The 16,659-nt window shown below is 48.2% G+C and overlaps 1 protein-coding gene across 2 annotated transcripts in view; it reads left to right on the top strand.

Annotated features, from left to right (window-relative positions):
• KLHL4 (kelch like family member 4) overlaps positions 1 to 16,659 on the top strand; it is a 306,427-nt gene that overhangs the window by 269,529 nt on the left and 20,239 nt on the right. The window contains exon 9 of one of the 2 annotated variants that reach the window (XM_077286499.1): positions 2,754 to 2,952. The exons of the other annotated variant lie outside the window; for it this stretch is intronic. Coding sequence (XP_077142614.1) covers positions 2,754 to 2,760 — 7 coding nt within the window. The 3' untranslated portion in view covers positions 2,761 to 2,952. Of the gene's footprint in view, positions 1 to 2,753; positions 2,953 to 16,659 lie in introns of those variants that run through there. 2 annotated transcript variants of the gene reach the window in all.

Here is a 16,659-nt window from a genome sequence, read left to right on the forward strand (position 1 = left end):
CTGTGCAGTCACTGTGTGCAGTCTCCTCATCCTGTGCAGTCACTGTGTGCAGCCTCCTCCTCCTGTGCAGTCACTGTGTGCAGTCTCCTCCTCCTGTGCAGTCACTGTGTGCAGTCTCCTCCTCCTGTGCAGTCACTGTGTGCAGTCTCCTCCTCCTGTGCAGTCACTGTGTGCAGTCTCCTCTTCCTGTGCAGTCACTGTGTGCAGCCTCCTCCTCCTCCTGTGAAGTCACTGTGTGCAGTCTCCTCTTCCTGTGCAGTCACTGTGTGCAGTCTCTTCCTTCTGTGCAGTCACTGTGTGCAGTCTCCTCCTCCTGTGCAGTCACTGTGTGCAGCCTCCTCCTGTGCAGTCACTGTGTGCAGCCTCCTCCTCCTGTGCAGTCACTGTGTGCAGCCTCCTCCTGTGCAGTCACTGTGTGCAGCCTCCTCCTGTGCAGTCACTGTGTGCAGCCTCTTCCTGTGCAGTCTCTGTGTGCAGCCTCCTCCTGTGCAGTCAGTGTGTGCAGCCTCTTCCTGTGTAGTCAGTGTGTGCAGCCTCCTCCTGTGTAGTCACTGTGTGCAGCCTCCTCCTGTGTAGTCAGTGTGTGCAGCCTCTTCCTGTGCAGTCTCTGTGTGCAGCCTCCTCCTCCTCCTCCTGTGCAGTCACTGTGTGCAGCCTCCTCCTCCTGTGCAGTCACTGTGTGCAGCCTCCTCCTGTGCAGTCAGTGTGTGCAGCCTCTTCCTGTGTAGTCAGTGTGTGCAGCCTCCTCCTGTGTAGTCACTGTGTGCAGCCTCCTCCTGTGTAGTCAGTGTGTGCAGCCTCTTCCTGTGCAGTCTCTGTGTGCAGCCTCCTCCTCCTCCTCCTGTGCAGTCACTGTGTGCAGCCTCCTCCTCCTGTGCAGTCACTGTGTGCAGCCTCCTCCTGTGCAGTCAGTGTGTGCAGCCTCTTCCTGTGTAGTCAGTGTGTGCAGCCTCTTCCTGTGCAGTCACTGTGTGCAGTCTCCTCCTCCTGTGCAGTCACTGTGTGCAGTCTCCTCCTCCTGTGCAGTCACTGTGTGCAGTCTCCTCTTCCTGTGCAGTCACTGTGTGCAGCCTCCTCCTCCTCCTGTGAAGTCACTGTGTGCAGTCTCCTCTTCCTGTGCAGTCACTGTGTGCAGTCTCTTCCTTCTGTGCAGTCACTGTGTGCAGTCTCCTCCTCCTGTGCAGTCACTGTGTGCAGCCTCCTCCTGTGCAGTCACTGTGTGCAGCCTCCTCCTCCTGTGCAGTCACTGTGTGCAGCCTCCTCCTGTGTAGTCAGTGTGTGCAGCCTCTTCCTGTGCAGTCACTGTGTGCAGTCTCCTCCTCCTGTGCAGTCACTGTGTGCAGCCTCCTCCTCCTGTGCAGTCACTGTGTGCAGCCTCCTCCTGTGCAGTCACTGTGTGCAGCCTCCTCCTGTGCAGTCACTGTGTGCAGCCTCTTCCTGTGCAGTCTCTGTGTGCAGCCTCCTCCTGTGCAGTCAGTGTGTGCAGCCTCTTCCTGTGTAGTCAGTGTGTGCAGCCTCCTCCTGTGTAGTCACTGTGTGCAGCCTCCTCCTGTGTAGTCAGTGTGTGCAGCCTCTTCCTGTGCAGTCTCTGTGTGCAGCCTCCTCCTCCTCCTCCTGTGCAGTCACTGTGTGCAGCCTCCTCCTCCTGTGCAGTCACTGTGTGCAGCCTCCTCCTGTGCAGTCAGTGTGTGCAGCCTCTTCCTGTGTAGTCAGTGTGTGCAGCCTCCTCCTGTGTAGTCACTGTGTGCAGCCTCCTCCTGTGTAGTCAGTGTGTGCAGCCTCTTCCTGTGCAGTCTCTGTGTGCAGCCTCCTCCTCCTCCTCCTGTGCAGTCACTGTGTGCAGCCTCCTCCTCCTGTGCAGTCACTGTGTGCAGCCTCCTCCTGTGCAGTCAGTGTGTGCAGCCTCTTCCTGTGTAGTCAGTGTGTGCAGCCTCTTCCTGTGCAGTCTCTGTGTGCAGCCTCCTCCTCCTGTGGGGTCAGTGTGTGAAAGACATGCTGGTTTGAAATTTTGGTTGTGTGAGATCTGATGAGTGAATGTTTGATGAATCTGTCAGAGATGGATCCAATGGATCAGATTGACCCTTTTTCACCCAATTTACAAGTTGAAATATCAAAGCTTGCTGGGAGATGTAGTTCAGTGAGACAGCAGTTACTGTGTATTGGCTCCATCTTGGGTTTGATGTAAATCGATGTAGCTGCATCTTCAGCAGATCTGGGATTTATAACACGTCTTTATGGAAGAACTCCACATTTATGGCGACAGGATGAGCGTACAGGTAGGAGACAGTGGCAGGATGATCACATTCATCACCATTGACTTGAGCTCCATAAAACAACAGGTCACATGACTCATGACCTTACATGAAAAAGACCCAAAAAAGTCTCTTTATTCCATATTACTACTCTTGGCGCCACCTAGTGGTGAATGGGAAAAATTGTCCCTTGCATGATTTTTTTTTTCTTATGAAAGATTTCTTGTTAACCATTTTGGCCAAACACGTTGTTTTCATTTGGGGCAAACAATCAACAACTTCTCCTTCCCTGGATGCGGGTTCAGGTATGGACCACCAATGGAATGAGCGCCCCTACAGGGTTCCCTGTGCATCATTGCACTATTGCAAGGAAGACTGGACTGTTCTCTTTTGTTCTGGCTGGTGCTGACCTTTTCGTGCAGTTACAGAGCAGGGTTAGGAGCGGAATCAGGAACGGAAAAGTCAGAGTGAGATACAACCTATGATTTTTGCATTTTTTAGGAAATAAGGAACATACAGGATGTCCCAATCAGTGCAGTGCAGCAGATAGCAGCCAGTAACAGAGCTCCTGGGATGGATGAGAAATATTAGTACAATACTGACCCCTAGTGATGAAGAGTGAGAAACGCACAGCAAACTGTGGAACAGCTTTGCTCATTTAACGAAAACAAAGTATATATAACATAACCAATCATGTCGCAAGTTTCTAATAAACGTATTTAAATTGTAACAGTTTTCAAGATCTCTGATTATCATTGGTTGATAAAATAATTGTTTACATTCTAATATGAAAATCAGAACTTCTAAAACTTTTCATGACTGAGGGTATATATAGGGTCAATTATATAGAAAATGAGGCTGTGGGGAAGAGAAATGGGGACATTGATGGGTAGTTTTTCTCATAAGTTATTTGGAATGGTATAATAGTAAAGTTTCTGGTGTTCTAAGATGTGAAGGGGTTAAAGGGCCACTGTCACCCCCTCCAGCCATTATAAACTAAAAGAGCCACCTTGTGCAGCAGTAATGCTGCATTCTAACCAGGTGGCTCTTTTAGTTTTTGGTGCATGTATTCCCAAAATAAAGCGTTTTATAACTTCTCCAAAATACCTGTCTTTCGCCAGGGAGGCAGGTCCTCACCCCCCTGCTTGAAACGCCACACTGCCGTCACTCAAATCTTCAGGGGCGCCGGGCGCCACCCCCTCCGCGCTGTTTTCGCATGAAATCTGGCGCCTGCGCTGTGTAGTACTGTCTGGTGCAGGCGCAGTGAGCTCTGGCCGTCTGACGTCACAGCCAAGCTTGCAGACTGCGCCTGTGCGGCCGCCCTGCTTGTGAATCCCAGCCCCGCAGTGTGTTATGCATTATGCAGAGTGCGGGGCTGGGATTCACAAGCAGGGCGGCTGCACAGACGCAGTCTGCAAGACTGCATCGGAGGTCAGACGGCCAGAGCTCACTGTGCAGGCGCTGGATTTCATGCGAAAACAGCGCGGAGGGGGCGGCGCCCGGTGCCCCTGAAGATTTGAGTGACGGCAGTGTGGCGTTTCAAGCAGGGGGGTGAGGACCTGCCTCCCTGGCGAAAGACAGGTATTTTGGAGAAGTTATAAAATGCTTTATTTTGGGAATACATGCACCAAAAACTAAAAGAGCCACCTGGTTAGAATGCAGCATTACTGCTGCACAAGGTGGCTCTTTTAGTTTATAACGGCTGGAGGGGGTGACAGTGGCCCTTTAACAGTAATGTGTCCCTGGTGTTCTAGAACTGTAAATGGATAATAGCAATGTCCCTGGTGGTCTAGGATCATAAACAGGTAACAACAATGTCCTTGGTGGTCTAGGACCATAAACAGGTAATAACAATGTCCTTGGTGGTCTACAACCATAAATAGGTAATAGAAATGTCCCTGGTGGTCTAGAACTGTACTCGGCAGCCACGATAAGGTGACTCTCATTCATTTGTTTGGTTGTATATGGAGATGGCTACTCTTAGTAAGCAACTGTTCATACGTGATATCTTCTTAGAAGTGACAGTCAGTCTTTTGATATTTGTATGCATATGCTCTCTGACTGAGCACTCCACCCCTCAGCCTCAGGCGGTTTTAGTTACAGCAGGATCCTACCTTTCCATGGAGATGTAGACTTTAGTCTAAGAGAGGATTCACATTAGGCAGGTCCTGGCAATGAGAGTCGCCTTGTCATGGCTGTTGGGTATACATGAATTGGCCAATTTATTCGCTAAGTATTCTCAATTTTCCATATTTTCTAGTGCAGCAAAGCAATTCAATTTTCATATTGAATTGGGTTCACCCATCTTTATCCTTTATTAATCCTATAGTTGTATTGTAAATAAACACGCAGCCAAAATAAAGTCCTTTTTTTGAAGTGCACAAAACACAATTTAACTTTTTTATTTAAAAATAACAAATACAGCTTTACTCGCCTAACCCCCATTCCATGGAATCCCTCGTCTCCTGTAAAAACAAAAAAAAAAACAAAAAGCAACCATATCCCTCACCTGCCCATCATTCTGTCCCATGCCATAATCCATGTCTGGGGGATAAATAGATTTCAACCTGGACAGTGACAAGATGCGACCGTCCAGGCTGTGAACCACTGGGAATGACCTGCTGTGAGCGCATCATCAGTGAGTGACCAGTGGTGACGTCATCGAGGTTACCGCTGGTCACTGAGGCTGCATCCCAGCCATGGCCAATGAACTGCGGTGACCTCAGTGAGATCATTGTTAGCATTGTGAGAAAAAGTCCCACGGAGCAGAGGTGAGTTCACTGCAGATCACTGTGAGAAATGTCTTATGGCATAGCTCCCAACCGTCCCTCATTGTGCGGGACTGTCCCGGTTTTGAGCCTTTGCCCGCTGTCCAGCACGGGACGCTCTGATCCCGCAGACAGCAGGAGATTCAACCGACACGCCCCCTTGTGTTAAGCCATGCCCTGGGCCCTTACCCTTCCGTATGGCTGCCTGCTTTCTGTGCACAGTGTTATGATCTGGTGACCTTGGAGCCGCATGAGAGACTTTCTCAGGAGTAGGTGGTACCTGTACTGACCGCAAACCCTAATCTAACACTGCAACTAGAAGTAGCCTTGGGATGTACCTAACACGTCCTAGACATCTCGACACAGCCGGAGGACTAAATACCCCTATAGATGGAAATGGGAATTCTATCTTGCCTCAGAGCAGAACCCCAAAGGATAGGCAGCCCCCCACAAATATTGACTGTGAGTATAAGAGGAAAGACACACGCAGGCAGAAAAACAGGATTCAGCAAAAGAGGCACTTCTAGCTAAATAGAAAAGGATAGGACAGAATTCTAAGCGGTCCGTATTAAAATCCTAAAAACATCCACAGCAGATAATACAAATATTCCACATCTAACTAAAGACATAGAAAGTATATCTGCATCTCCTGAGAATCCAGCATGACTGAAAAATCCAAACAAAGTCTAAGCTGGACAAAAACACAATAAATTGCACTGAATTGCAAAGCACACTGCATGTGTGCACAGAGACAAAAAACAGACACTTAGCTGAATTTGCAGCAGGGCATGAGGAGCCAGAGAGAGATGCAAAACCTCCAAGTACAATGGACAACTGGCACAGACTCATGGATCCTGCACACCTAAATACCTAATAGAGCTGCAATCAGCAGAAACACCTGCCCGGATTACAACCCCAAGACAACTGCACTACCACCAACAACCACCGGAGGGAGCCCAAGAGCAGAATTCACAACAGTAACCCCCCTTGAAGAGGGGTCACCGAACCCTCACCAGAGCCCCCAGGCCGATCAGGATGAGCCAGATGAAAGGCACGGACCAAATCAGCCGCATGGACATCAGAGGCAAAAAATCAAGAATTATCCTCCTGGCCATAACCCTTCCATTTGACAAGGTGCTGAAGCCTCCGCCTCGAAAAACGAGAATCCAAAATCTTCTCAACCACATACTCCAACTCCCCATCAACCAACACAGGAGCAGGAGGATCAACAGAGGGAACAACGGGCACCACATATTTCCGCAATAAAGATCTATGGAAAACATTATGGATGGCAAAAGAGGCCGGAAGGGCCAAACGAAAAGACACCGGATTGATAATCTCAGAAATCCTATAAGGACCAATAAACCGAGGCTTAAACTTAGGGGAAGAAACCTTCATAGGAACATGACGGGAAGACAACCAGACCAAATCCCCAACCCGAAGCCGGGAACCAACACACCGACGACGGTTAGCAAAACGCTGAGCCTCCTCCTGAGACAACACCAAATTGTCCACCACATGAGCCCAAATCTGCTGCAACCTGTCAACCACAGAATCCACACCAGGACAATCAGAAGGCTCAACCTGCCCCGAAGAAAAACGAGGATGAAAACCAAAATTACAAAAGAAGGACAAAACCAAGGTAGCCGAACTAGCCCAATTATTAAGGGCAAACTCGGCCAATGGCAAGAAAGCCACCCAATCATCCTGATCAGCAGACACAAAGCATCTCAAATAAGTTTCCAAAGTCTGATTAGTTCGCTCGGTCTGGCCATTTGTCTGAGGATGAAATGCGGAAGAAAAAGACAAATCAATGCCCAGCCTAGCACAAAAGGCCCGCCAAAACCTAGAAACAAACTGGGAACCTCTGTCAGACACAATATTCTCCGGAATACCATGCAAACGAACCACATGCTGAAAAAACAACGGAACCAAATCAGAAGAGGAAGGCAATTTAGGCAAAGGTACCAAATGAACCATCTTAGAAAACCGATCACAAACCACCCAGATAACCGACATCCTCTGGGAAACCGGAAGATCTGAAATAAAATCCATAGAAATATGCATCCAGGGCCTCTCAGGGACCGGCAAAGGCAAAAGCAACCCACTAGCACGGGAACAACAAGGCTTGGCCCGCGCACAAGTCCCACAGGACTGCACAAAAGAACGCACATCGCGCGACAAAGAAGGCCACCAAAAGGACCTACCAACCAAATCTCTGGTACCAAAAATACCAGGATGGCCAGCCAACACAGAACAATGAACCTCAGAAATCACTCTACTAGTCCATCTGTCAGGAACAAACAGTTTCCCCACTGGACAGTGGTCAGGTTTGTCAGCCTGAAATTCCTGCAGAACCCGTCGCAAATCAGGGGAAATGGCAGAAAGGACCACCCCTTCCTTCAGAATGCCGACCGGCTCAAGTACCTCAGGAGAATCAGGCAAAAAACTCCTAGAGAGGGCATCAGCCTTAATATTCTTAGAACCCGGAAGATACGAAACCACGAAATCAAAAAGGGAGAAAAACAGGGACCATCGAGCCTGTCTAGGATTCAGCCATTTGGAAGATTCGAGGTAAATCAGATTTTTATGATCGGTCAAGACCACAATACGGTGCTTGGCTCCCTCAAGCCAATGTCGCCATTCCTCAAACGCCCACTTCATAGCCAACAACTCCCGATTGCCGATATCATAATTGCGTTCAGCAGGCGAAAACTTACGGGAAAAGAAGGCACACGGTTTCATCAAGGAACCATCAGAATTCCTCTGAGACAAAACGGCCCCTGCCCCAATCTCAGAAGCGTCAACCTCAACCTGAAACGGAAGAGAAACATCTGGCTGACGCAACACCGGGGCAGAAGTAAATCGGCGTTTAAGCTCCTGAAAGGCAGAGACAGCCACAGAGGACCAATTCGTTACATCAGCGCCTTTCTTCGTCAAATCGGTCAGGGGTTTAGCCACACTGGAGAAGTTAGCAATGAAACGGCGATAAAAATTAGCAAAGCCCAAAAATTTCTGAAGGCTCTTCACGGATGTGGGCTGGATCCAATCATGAATGGCCTGAACCTTAACCGGATCCATCTCTATAGATGAGGGAGAAAAAATGAAGCCCAAAAAAGAAACCTGCACTCCAAAGAGACATTTAGACCCCTTCACAAACAAAGCATTGTCACGAAGGATCTGAAATACCATCCTGACCTGTTTCACATGAGACTCCCTATTATCGGAAAAAATTAAGATGTCATCCAAATATACAATCATGAATTTATCAAGATAATTCCGTAAGATATCATGCATGAAGGACTGAAAAACAGATGGAGCATTAGAGAGCCCGAATGGCATCACAAGGTATTCAAAATGGCCTTCGGGCGTATTAAACGCAGTTTTCCATTTGTCACCCTGCTTAATACGAACAAGATTATATGCCCCCCGAAGGTCAATTTTAGTAAACCAACTAGCCCCCTTAATCCTGGCAAACAAATCGGAAAGCAAAGGTAAAGGGTATTGAAACTTGACCGTGATCTTATTCAAGAGGCGATAATCAATACAGGGTCTCAAGGTGCCATCCTTCTTAGCAACAAAAAAAAATCCCGCTCCCAACGGTGAAGAAGATGGCCGAATATGCCCTTTCTCCAAAGACTCCTTAACATAACTCCGTATGGCGGTATGTTCCGGCACAGACAGGTTGAAAAGTCGGCCCTTAGGAAACTTACAGCCTGGAATCAAGTCAATAGCACAATCACAGTCCCTATGCGGTGGAAGGGAACTGGACTTAGGCTCATCGAATACATCCTGAAAATCAGACAAAAACTCTGGAACTTCAGAAGAGGAGGAAGAGGAGATTGACATCACAGGAACGTCATTATGAACCCCCTGACAACCCCAACTAGTCACAGACATAGACTTCCAATCCAACACAGGATTATGTATCTGCAACCATGGAAACCCCAGCACAATAGCATCATGCAAATTATGCAACATTAGAAAGCGACAATCTTCCTGATGGGCTGGCGCCATGTGTTGTGAATTCTGCTCTTGGGCTCCCTCCGGTGGTTGTAAGTGGTAGCGCTGCTGTCTCTGAATCACAGCATTTATTAGGTGTTTTCACTTTTTGCAATTTGGACAGGGCTATTTAGTCTTGCTTCACCCTTTAGTCAGTGCCAGTTGTCCATTGTTCCTGGAGGATTCACATCCCTGCCTGGTCTCTTCTGCTTTGCAGTTCTTTTCAACAAAGATAAGTTCTGGCCTTGATTTTGCTGTCCACATGCTGTGGTCTTATTGTTCAGTTATTTTCCATGTTTTGTCTTGTGCAGCTTGGTCTGTATAAGGATTTGTTTAGCCAAGCTGGTATCTCTGGAGATGCAGATATACCCTCCATGTCTTTAGTTAGCTGTGGAGTTTTTGTATTTTCTGTGGTGGATATTTTCTAATGTTTTAATACTGACCGCATTGTACTCTGTCCTGTCCTTTCTATTTAGCTAGAAGTGGCCTCCTTTGCTAAATTCTCATTTCAGTCTGTGTATGTTTTTTCCCTCTCCTCTCACAGTCAATATTTGTGGGGGGCTGCCTGTTCTTTGGGGATTTTCTCTGAGGCAAGATAGTTTTCCCTTTTCTATCTCTAGGGGTAATTAGTCCTCTGGCTGTGTCGAGATGTCTAGGGAGCGCTAGGTACATTCCATGGCTACTTCTAGTTGCGGTGTTAGGTTCAGGGTCTGCGGTCAGTACAGGTACCACCTTCTCCAGAGTACGTCCCATGCTGCTCTTAGGCCACCAGATCATAACAGCCATGCACATGGTCACCTGTGTCCAAAACTGGGGTTTATTTTTAGCCAAAGGTGTAGCATCAATGCCCCTTAAAGGAATAGGGTTCTGCAAAGACTGCAAGGGGAAACCACAACGCCTGGCAAATTCAAAGTCCATTAAGTTCAAAGCGGCGCCTGAATCCACAAACGCCATGACAGAAAATGACGACAATGAGCAGATCAAGGTCACAGATAACAGAAATTTAGGTTGTACAGTTCCGATGGTAACTGAACTAGCGATTCTCTTTGTACGCTTTGGGCAGACTGAAATTACATGAGAAGCATCGCCACAATAAAAGCACAACCTATTCTGACGTCTGAATCCTTGTTGTTCCGTTCTAGACAGAATCCTATCACACTGCATAGGCTCAGGCATCTGCTCTGAGGACAACGCCACAGCGCGCACAGTTCTGCGCTCCCGCAAGCGCCGATCAATCTGAATGGCCAGAGACATAGAATCACTCAGACCAACAGGCGTGGGAAACCCCACCATAACATTTTTAACAGATTCAGAAAGACCCTTTCTGAAAATTGCCGCCAAAGCATCCTCATTCCATTTTGTCAGCACAGACCATTTTCTAAATTTCTGACAATAAAATTCTGCTGCTTCTTGACCCTGAGACAGGGCCAACAAGGTCTTCTCCGCTTGATCCACAGAATTTGGTTCATCATATAATAATCCTAGAGCCTGAAAAAAGGCATCTACATTAAGCAAGGCCGGATTCCCAGATTCCAGGGAAAATGCCCAATCCTGAGGGTCGCCACGCAGCAGGGAGATGACAATTTTAATCTGCTGAATGGGATCACCAGAGGAACGAGGCTTCAGAGCAAAAAACAGTTTACAGTTGTTTTTAAAACTCAAAAATTTGGACCTGTCCCCCCAAAAAAACAAATCAGGAGTAGGAATCCTAGGCTCTAAAAGCGGAGTCTGAGCAATATAACCAGAAATACCCTGTACCCTAGCAGCAAGCTGGTCTACACGAGAAACTAATCCCTGAACATCCATGCTAGCACAAAACTCCTCAGTCACCCAGAGGAAAAGAGAGAAGAAAAGACAAAACAGGCTGCAGAAAAAAAAAATGGCTCTTTCTTCCCTTCTTCTGAGATGCGTTTAACTCATTGTTGGCCAGTTGTACTGTTATGATCTGGTGACCTTGGAGCCGCATGAGAGCCTTTCTCAGGAGTAGGTGGTACCTGTACTGACCGCAAACCCTAATCTAACACTGCAACTAGAAGTAGCCGTGGGATGTACCTAACACGTCCTAGACATCTCGACACAGCCGGAGGACTAAATACTCCTATAGATGGAAATGGGAATTCTATCTTGCCTCAGAGCAGAACCCCAAAGGATAGGTAGCCCCCCACAAATATTGACTGTGAGTATAAGAGGAAAGACACACGCAGGCAGAAAAACAGGATTTAGCAAAAGAGGCACTTCTAGCTAAATAGAAAAGGATAGGACAGAATTCTAAGCGGTCAGTATTAAAATCCTAAAAACATCCACAGCAGATAATACAAATATTCTACATCTAACTAAAGACATAGAAAGTATATCTGCATCTCCTGAGAATCCAGCATGACTGAAAAATCCAAACAAAGTCTAAGCTGGACAAAAACACAATAAATTGTACTGAATTGCACAGCACACTGCATGTGTGCACAGAGACAAAAAACAGACACTTATCTTAGCTGAATTTGCAGCAGGGCATGAGGAGCCAGAGAGAGATGCAAAACCTCCAAGTACAATGGACAACTGGCACAGACTCATGGATCCTGCACACCTAAATACCTAATAGAGCTGCAATCAGCAGAAACACCTGCCCGGATTACAACCCCAAGACAACTGCACTACCACCAATAACCACCGGAGGGAGCCCAAGAGCAGAATTCACAACAGCACAGGACCTGTGATGAGGTCATAGGAGGGGAGGAGTTGGGTCACATGATCGGAACCTCCATGGCTTGCAGGAGTCAGCTGCCTGTGCTGGTTGCCAACTTGCCACATGGAAGGTGCTGCAGCCACAGGATAAGGTTAGTAATGCCTTGTGTGGGGTCAGGAGGTGTACAGTGTGTATGGAGCGGAACCATGTGTGTACGATGTGTATGGAGAGGAGCCGTGTGTGTATGAGGTGTATGGAGCGGAGCCATGTGTGTATGAGGTGTATGGAGCGGAACCGTGTGTGTACGAGGTGTATGGAGAGGAGCCGTGTGTGTATGTGGTGTATGGAGCGGAGCCATGTGTGTATGAGGTGTATGGAGCAGAGCCGTGTGTGTATGAGGTGTATGGAGCGGAGCTGTGTGTGTATGAGGTGTATGGAGCAGAGCCGTGTGTGTGCGAGATGTACGGAGCGGAGCCGTGTGTGTGCGAGGTGTACGGGGAGGAGCCGTGTGTGTACGAGGTGTATGGAGCGGAGCCATGTGTGTATGATGTGTATGGAGCAGAACTGTGTGTGTACGAGGTGTATGGAGAGGAGCCGTGTGTGTATGAGGTGTATGGAGCGAAGCCGTGTGTGTATGAGGTGTATGGAGTGGAGCCGTGTGTGTATGAGGTGTATGGAGCAGAGCCATGTGTGTATGAGGTGTATGGAGTGGAGCTGAATGTGTACGAGGTGTATGGAGCGGAGCCGTGTGTGTATGAGGTTTATGGAGTGGAGCCGTGTGTGTTTGAGGTGTATGGAGCGGAACCGTGTGTGTGCAAGGTGTATGGAGCGGAGCCGTGTGTATATGAGGTGTAAGGAGCGGAGCCGTGTGTATATGAGGTGTATGGAGCGGAGCCGTGTGTATATGAGGTGTAAGGAGCGGAGCCGTGTGTGTATGAGGTGTATGGAGCGGAGCCGTGTGTGTACGAGGTGTATGGAGCGGAGCTAAATGTGTATGAGGTATACGGAGCAGAGCAGTGTGTGTATGAGGTGCATTGAGCGGAGCCGTGTGTGTAGGAGTAGCTATGTGTGGCCATTATATGGTACGAAGTATCATGTGCGGCCAATATACAGTATGGAGCATCATGTGCGGTCATTATACAGTGTGGAGCATCATGTGCGGTCATTATACAGTATGGAGCATCATGTGCGGTCATTATACAGTATGGAGCATCATGTGCAGTCATTATACAGTGTGGAGCATCATGTGCGGTCATTACAGTATGGAGCATCATGTGCGGCCAATATACAGTATGGAGCATCATGTGTGATCATCATACAGTATGGAGCATCATGTGTGGCCATTATACAGTATGGAGCACTGTGTGGCCATATTTTTTTGTTTATAATTATTGTATATGAAACAGTGTGATCAGCAGTGCTAAATGGGTGTGGTTGGGACGTGGATATGGGTGTGACTAATTATGAATGGGTGTGGTCAGAGGCGTGACCTAAAACTTGCCGCAGCGCGCGTTGCGCGCCGCAAACTTTGTCCCTCTTTCCCATCTTCAAAAGTTGGGAGGTATGCTTACGGTGAACTGCGGTGAAATCACTGAGCTCAGCGCTGCACCGTGACACGTGATTGGGGTCCAGATTCAGATAATGTTCTGGTAATGTTCTGGAACAAAACTTTTTTTTAACTGTTCGGCCGAACACACTGGACCCGAACATTGCGAATTTGCCCATCTCTACACGCCACAAGTATGGCACTAACTAGTCACAAATGTTTGCACCAGCTGTTTTCTAACCCAGTGAGACCGGGCCAGACAGTGCAGCACGACGGATGTACCGTGATTTACTCCAGGTATTGGCAGAAATAATATACTATATTATACAATACATTCCAGGTTTGGGCTCATGGGATGCACCAAATCTATTAAGAGCCATGCACCAATGTAACAAAAATGGACACATTTGTAACCAATGCTCCAGTCTTCAGAAAATGTGTGCCCTATTAACTATAGGAAGATGCAGGCGTTTACTATGCGATGAGCGGACACCGGCCCTTTAACTACAAGTCACAGCTGTAATCTGCCCACTTTTCATTATCTGCCTCCTGCACATTAGTGAAGTGTTTCCTCCTCGCTGATAAATATATGGAACTATTTCAGGTTACTTAATAATCGCTGCAGTTTCCTGCACTAAGCAGTTCTCCGGAAATGCGATTACAGCAGATTTTTTTTCTCCGAGCTGCAGATAAACCATTTAATTTGCCCTTTGTGAGCAGCTGCGGAGTTAATGTTCACGTCTGTCGTCTCGCTGCCGTTCCAGAGAACAATCCGACAATCAGCCGCCATTCATCCCGGGGACGAGAAACCATCACTATGAGGTCGGGGTCACACTAGAGAGAAATACGGACGTATGAGAGGCGCATAAACTACGCATTGCACTCGGACCAATTTTTCTCTACGGGGCAGCTTCCATCAGCCGTATATTTCTCGGCCGTATTTTACGTGCTGAGAAAATCGCAGCATGCTGCGTTTGTCAGCGTATTGCGCTAAAAATCCGCCAATGACAGTCTATGAGGGCGAGAAAAATACGGATTACACACGGACCACACGTGCGACTTGTGAGAAATACGCCGCGGTGTTCTATAGAAAAGCCGGTAATTCAGTGCGGTGTACAGTAAAATCACACTGACAGATTAGAATAGAATAGATAAAATAAATGTCTATACATAGTATATGGGTATATATACAGTGCTCAAAGAAATAAAGGAACATTAAAATCCCACATCCTAGATGTCAATGAATGAAATATTCCAGTTGCAAATTTTTATTCATTGCATAGTGGAATGTGTTCAGAACAATAAAACATAACCATTATCAATGTAAATCAAAATAGATATCCCACCGAAGTCTGGATTTGGAATGATACCCAAAATCAAAGTGGAAAATCAAATTACAAGCTGATCCAACTTCGGTGGAAATACCTCAAGACAAGGAAATGATGCTCAGTAGTGTGTGTGGCCTCCACATGCCTATATGACCTCCCTACAATGCCTGGGCATGATCCTGATGAGGCGGCGGATGGTCTCCTGAGGGATCTCTTCCCAGACCTGGACTAAAGCATCCGCCAACTCCTGGACAGTCTGTTGGTGGATGGTGCGAGACATGATGTCCCAGATGTGTTCAGTCGGATTCAGGTCTGGGGAACGGGCGGGCCAGTCCATAGCTTCAATGCCCTCATCTTGCAGGAACTGCTGACACACTCCAGCCACATGAGGTCTGGCATTGTCCTGCATTAGGAAGAACCCAGGGCCAACCGCACCAGCATATGGTCTCACAAGGGGTCTGAGGATCTCATCTCGGTACCTAATGGCACTCAGGCTACCTCTGGTGAGCACATGGAGGGCTGTGTGGCCCTCCAAAGAAATTCCACCCCACACCATTACTGACCCACTGCCAAACCGGTCATGCCGATGGATGTTGCAGGCAGCAGATCGCTCTCTATGGCGTCTCCAGACTCTGTCACGTCTGTCACATGTGCTCAGTGTGAACCTGCTTTCAACTGTGAAGAGCACAGGGCGCTAGTGGCGAATTTGCCAATCCTGGTGTTCTGTGGCAACTGCCAAGCGTCCTGCATGGTGTTAGGCTGTGAGCACAACCCCCATCTGTGGATGTCGGGCACTCAGACCATCCTCATGGAGTCGGTTTCTAACCGTTTGTGCAGACACATGCACATTTGTGGCCTGCGGGAGGTCATTTTGCAGGGCTCTGGCAGTGCTCCTCCTGTTCCTCCTTGCACAAAGGCAGAGGTAGCGGTCCTGCTGCTGGGTTGTTGCCCTCCTACGGCCCCCTCCACATCTCCTGGTGTACTGGTCTGTCTCCTGGTACCGCCTCCAGCCTCTGGACACTACGCTGACAGACATAGCAAACCTTCTTGCCACAGCTCGCATTGATGTGCCATGCTGGATGAGCTGCACTACCTGAGCCACTTGTGTGGGTTGTAGAGTCCGTCTCATGCTACCACGAGTGTGAAAGCACAACCAACATTCAAAAGTGACCAAAACATCAGCCAGAAAGCATTGGTACTGAGATGTGGTCTGTGGTCCCCACCTGAAGAACCACTCCTTTATTGAGGGTGTCTTGATAATTCACAATAATTTCCAGCTGTTGTCTATTCCATGCACAACAGCATGTGAAATTGATTGTCAATCAGTGTTGCTTCCTAAGTGGACAGTTTGATTTCACAGAAGTTTGATTTACTTGGAGTTATATTCTGTTTAACCCCTTCCCGACCTGTGACGCCACATAGGCGTCATGAAAGTCAGTACCAATCCGACCTGTGATGCCTATGTGGCGTCATAGAGGGATCGCGTACCTGCAGATCGGGTGAAAGGGTTAACTCCAATTTCACCCGATCTGCAGGGACAGGGGGAGTGGTACTTCAGCCCAGGGGGGTGGCTTTGCCCCCCCGTGGCTACGATCGCTCTGATTGGCTGTTGAAAGTGAAACAGCTAATCAGAGCAATTTGTAATATTTCACCTATGAAAAGTGGTGAAATATTACAATCTAGCCATGGCCGATGCTGCAATATCATCGGCTATGGCTGGAAACCCTGATCTGCCCCCCCCCACCGCCACCGATCTCTTCCCCAGTCCTCCTTTCTGCCCCGTACTGTGGTCCGCTCCCCCGTCCTCCTGTCCGCTCCCCCATGCTCCGATCCACCCCCCGTGCTCCGATCCCCCCCGTGCTCCGATCTCCCCCCTCATACTTACCGAGCCTCCCGGTGTCCGTCTGTCTTCTTCATGGGCGCCGCCATCTTCCAAAATGGCGGGCGCATGCGCAGTGCGCCCGCGGAATCTGCCGGCCGGCAGATTCGTTCCAGGTACATTTTGATCACTGTGATAAAACCTATCACAGTGATCAAAATAAAAAAAATAGTAAATGACCCCCCCCTTTATCACCCCCATAGG

The sequence above is a fragment of the Ranitomeya variabilis genome, chromosome 2, assembly GCF_051348905.1.
Source record: "Ranitomeya variabilis isolate aRanVar5 chromosome 2, aRanVar5.hap1, whole genome shotgun sequence".
Taxonomy (NCBI): domain Eukaryota; kingdom Metazoa; phylum Chordata; class Amphibia; order Anura; family Dendrobatidae; genus Ranitomeya; species Ranitomeya variabilis.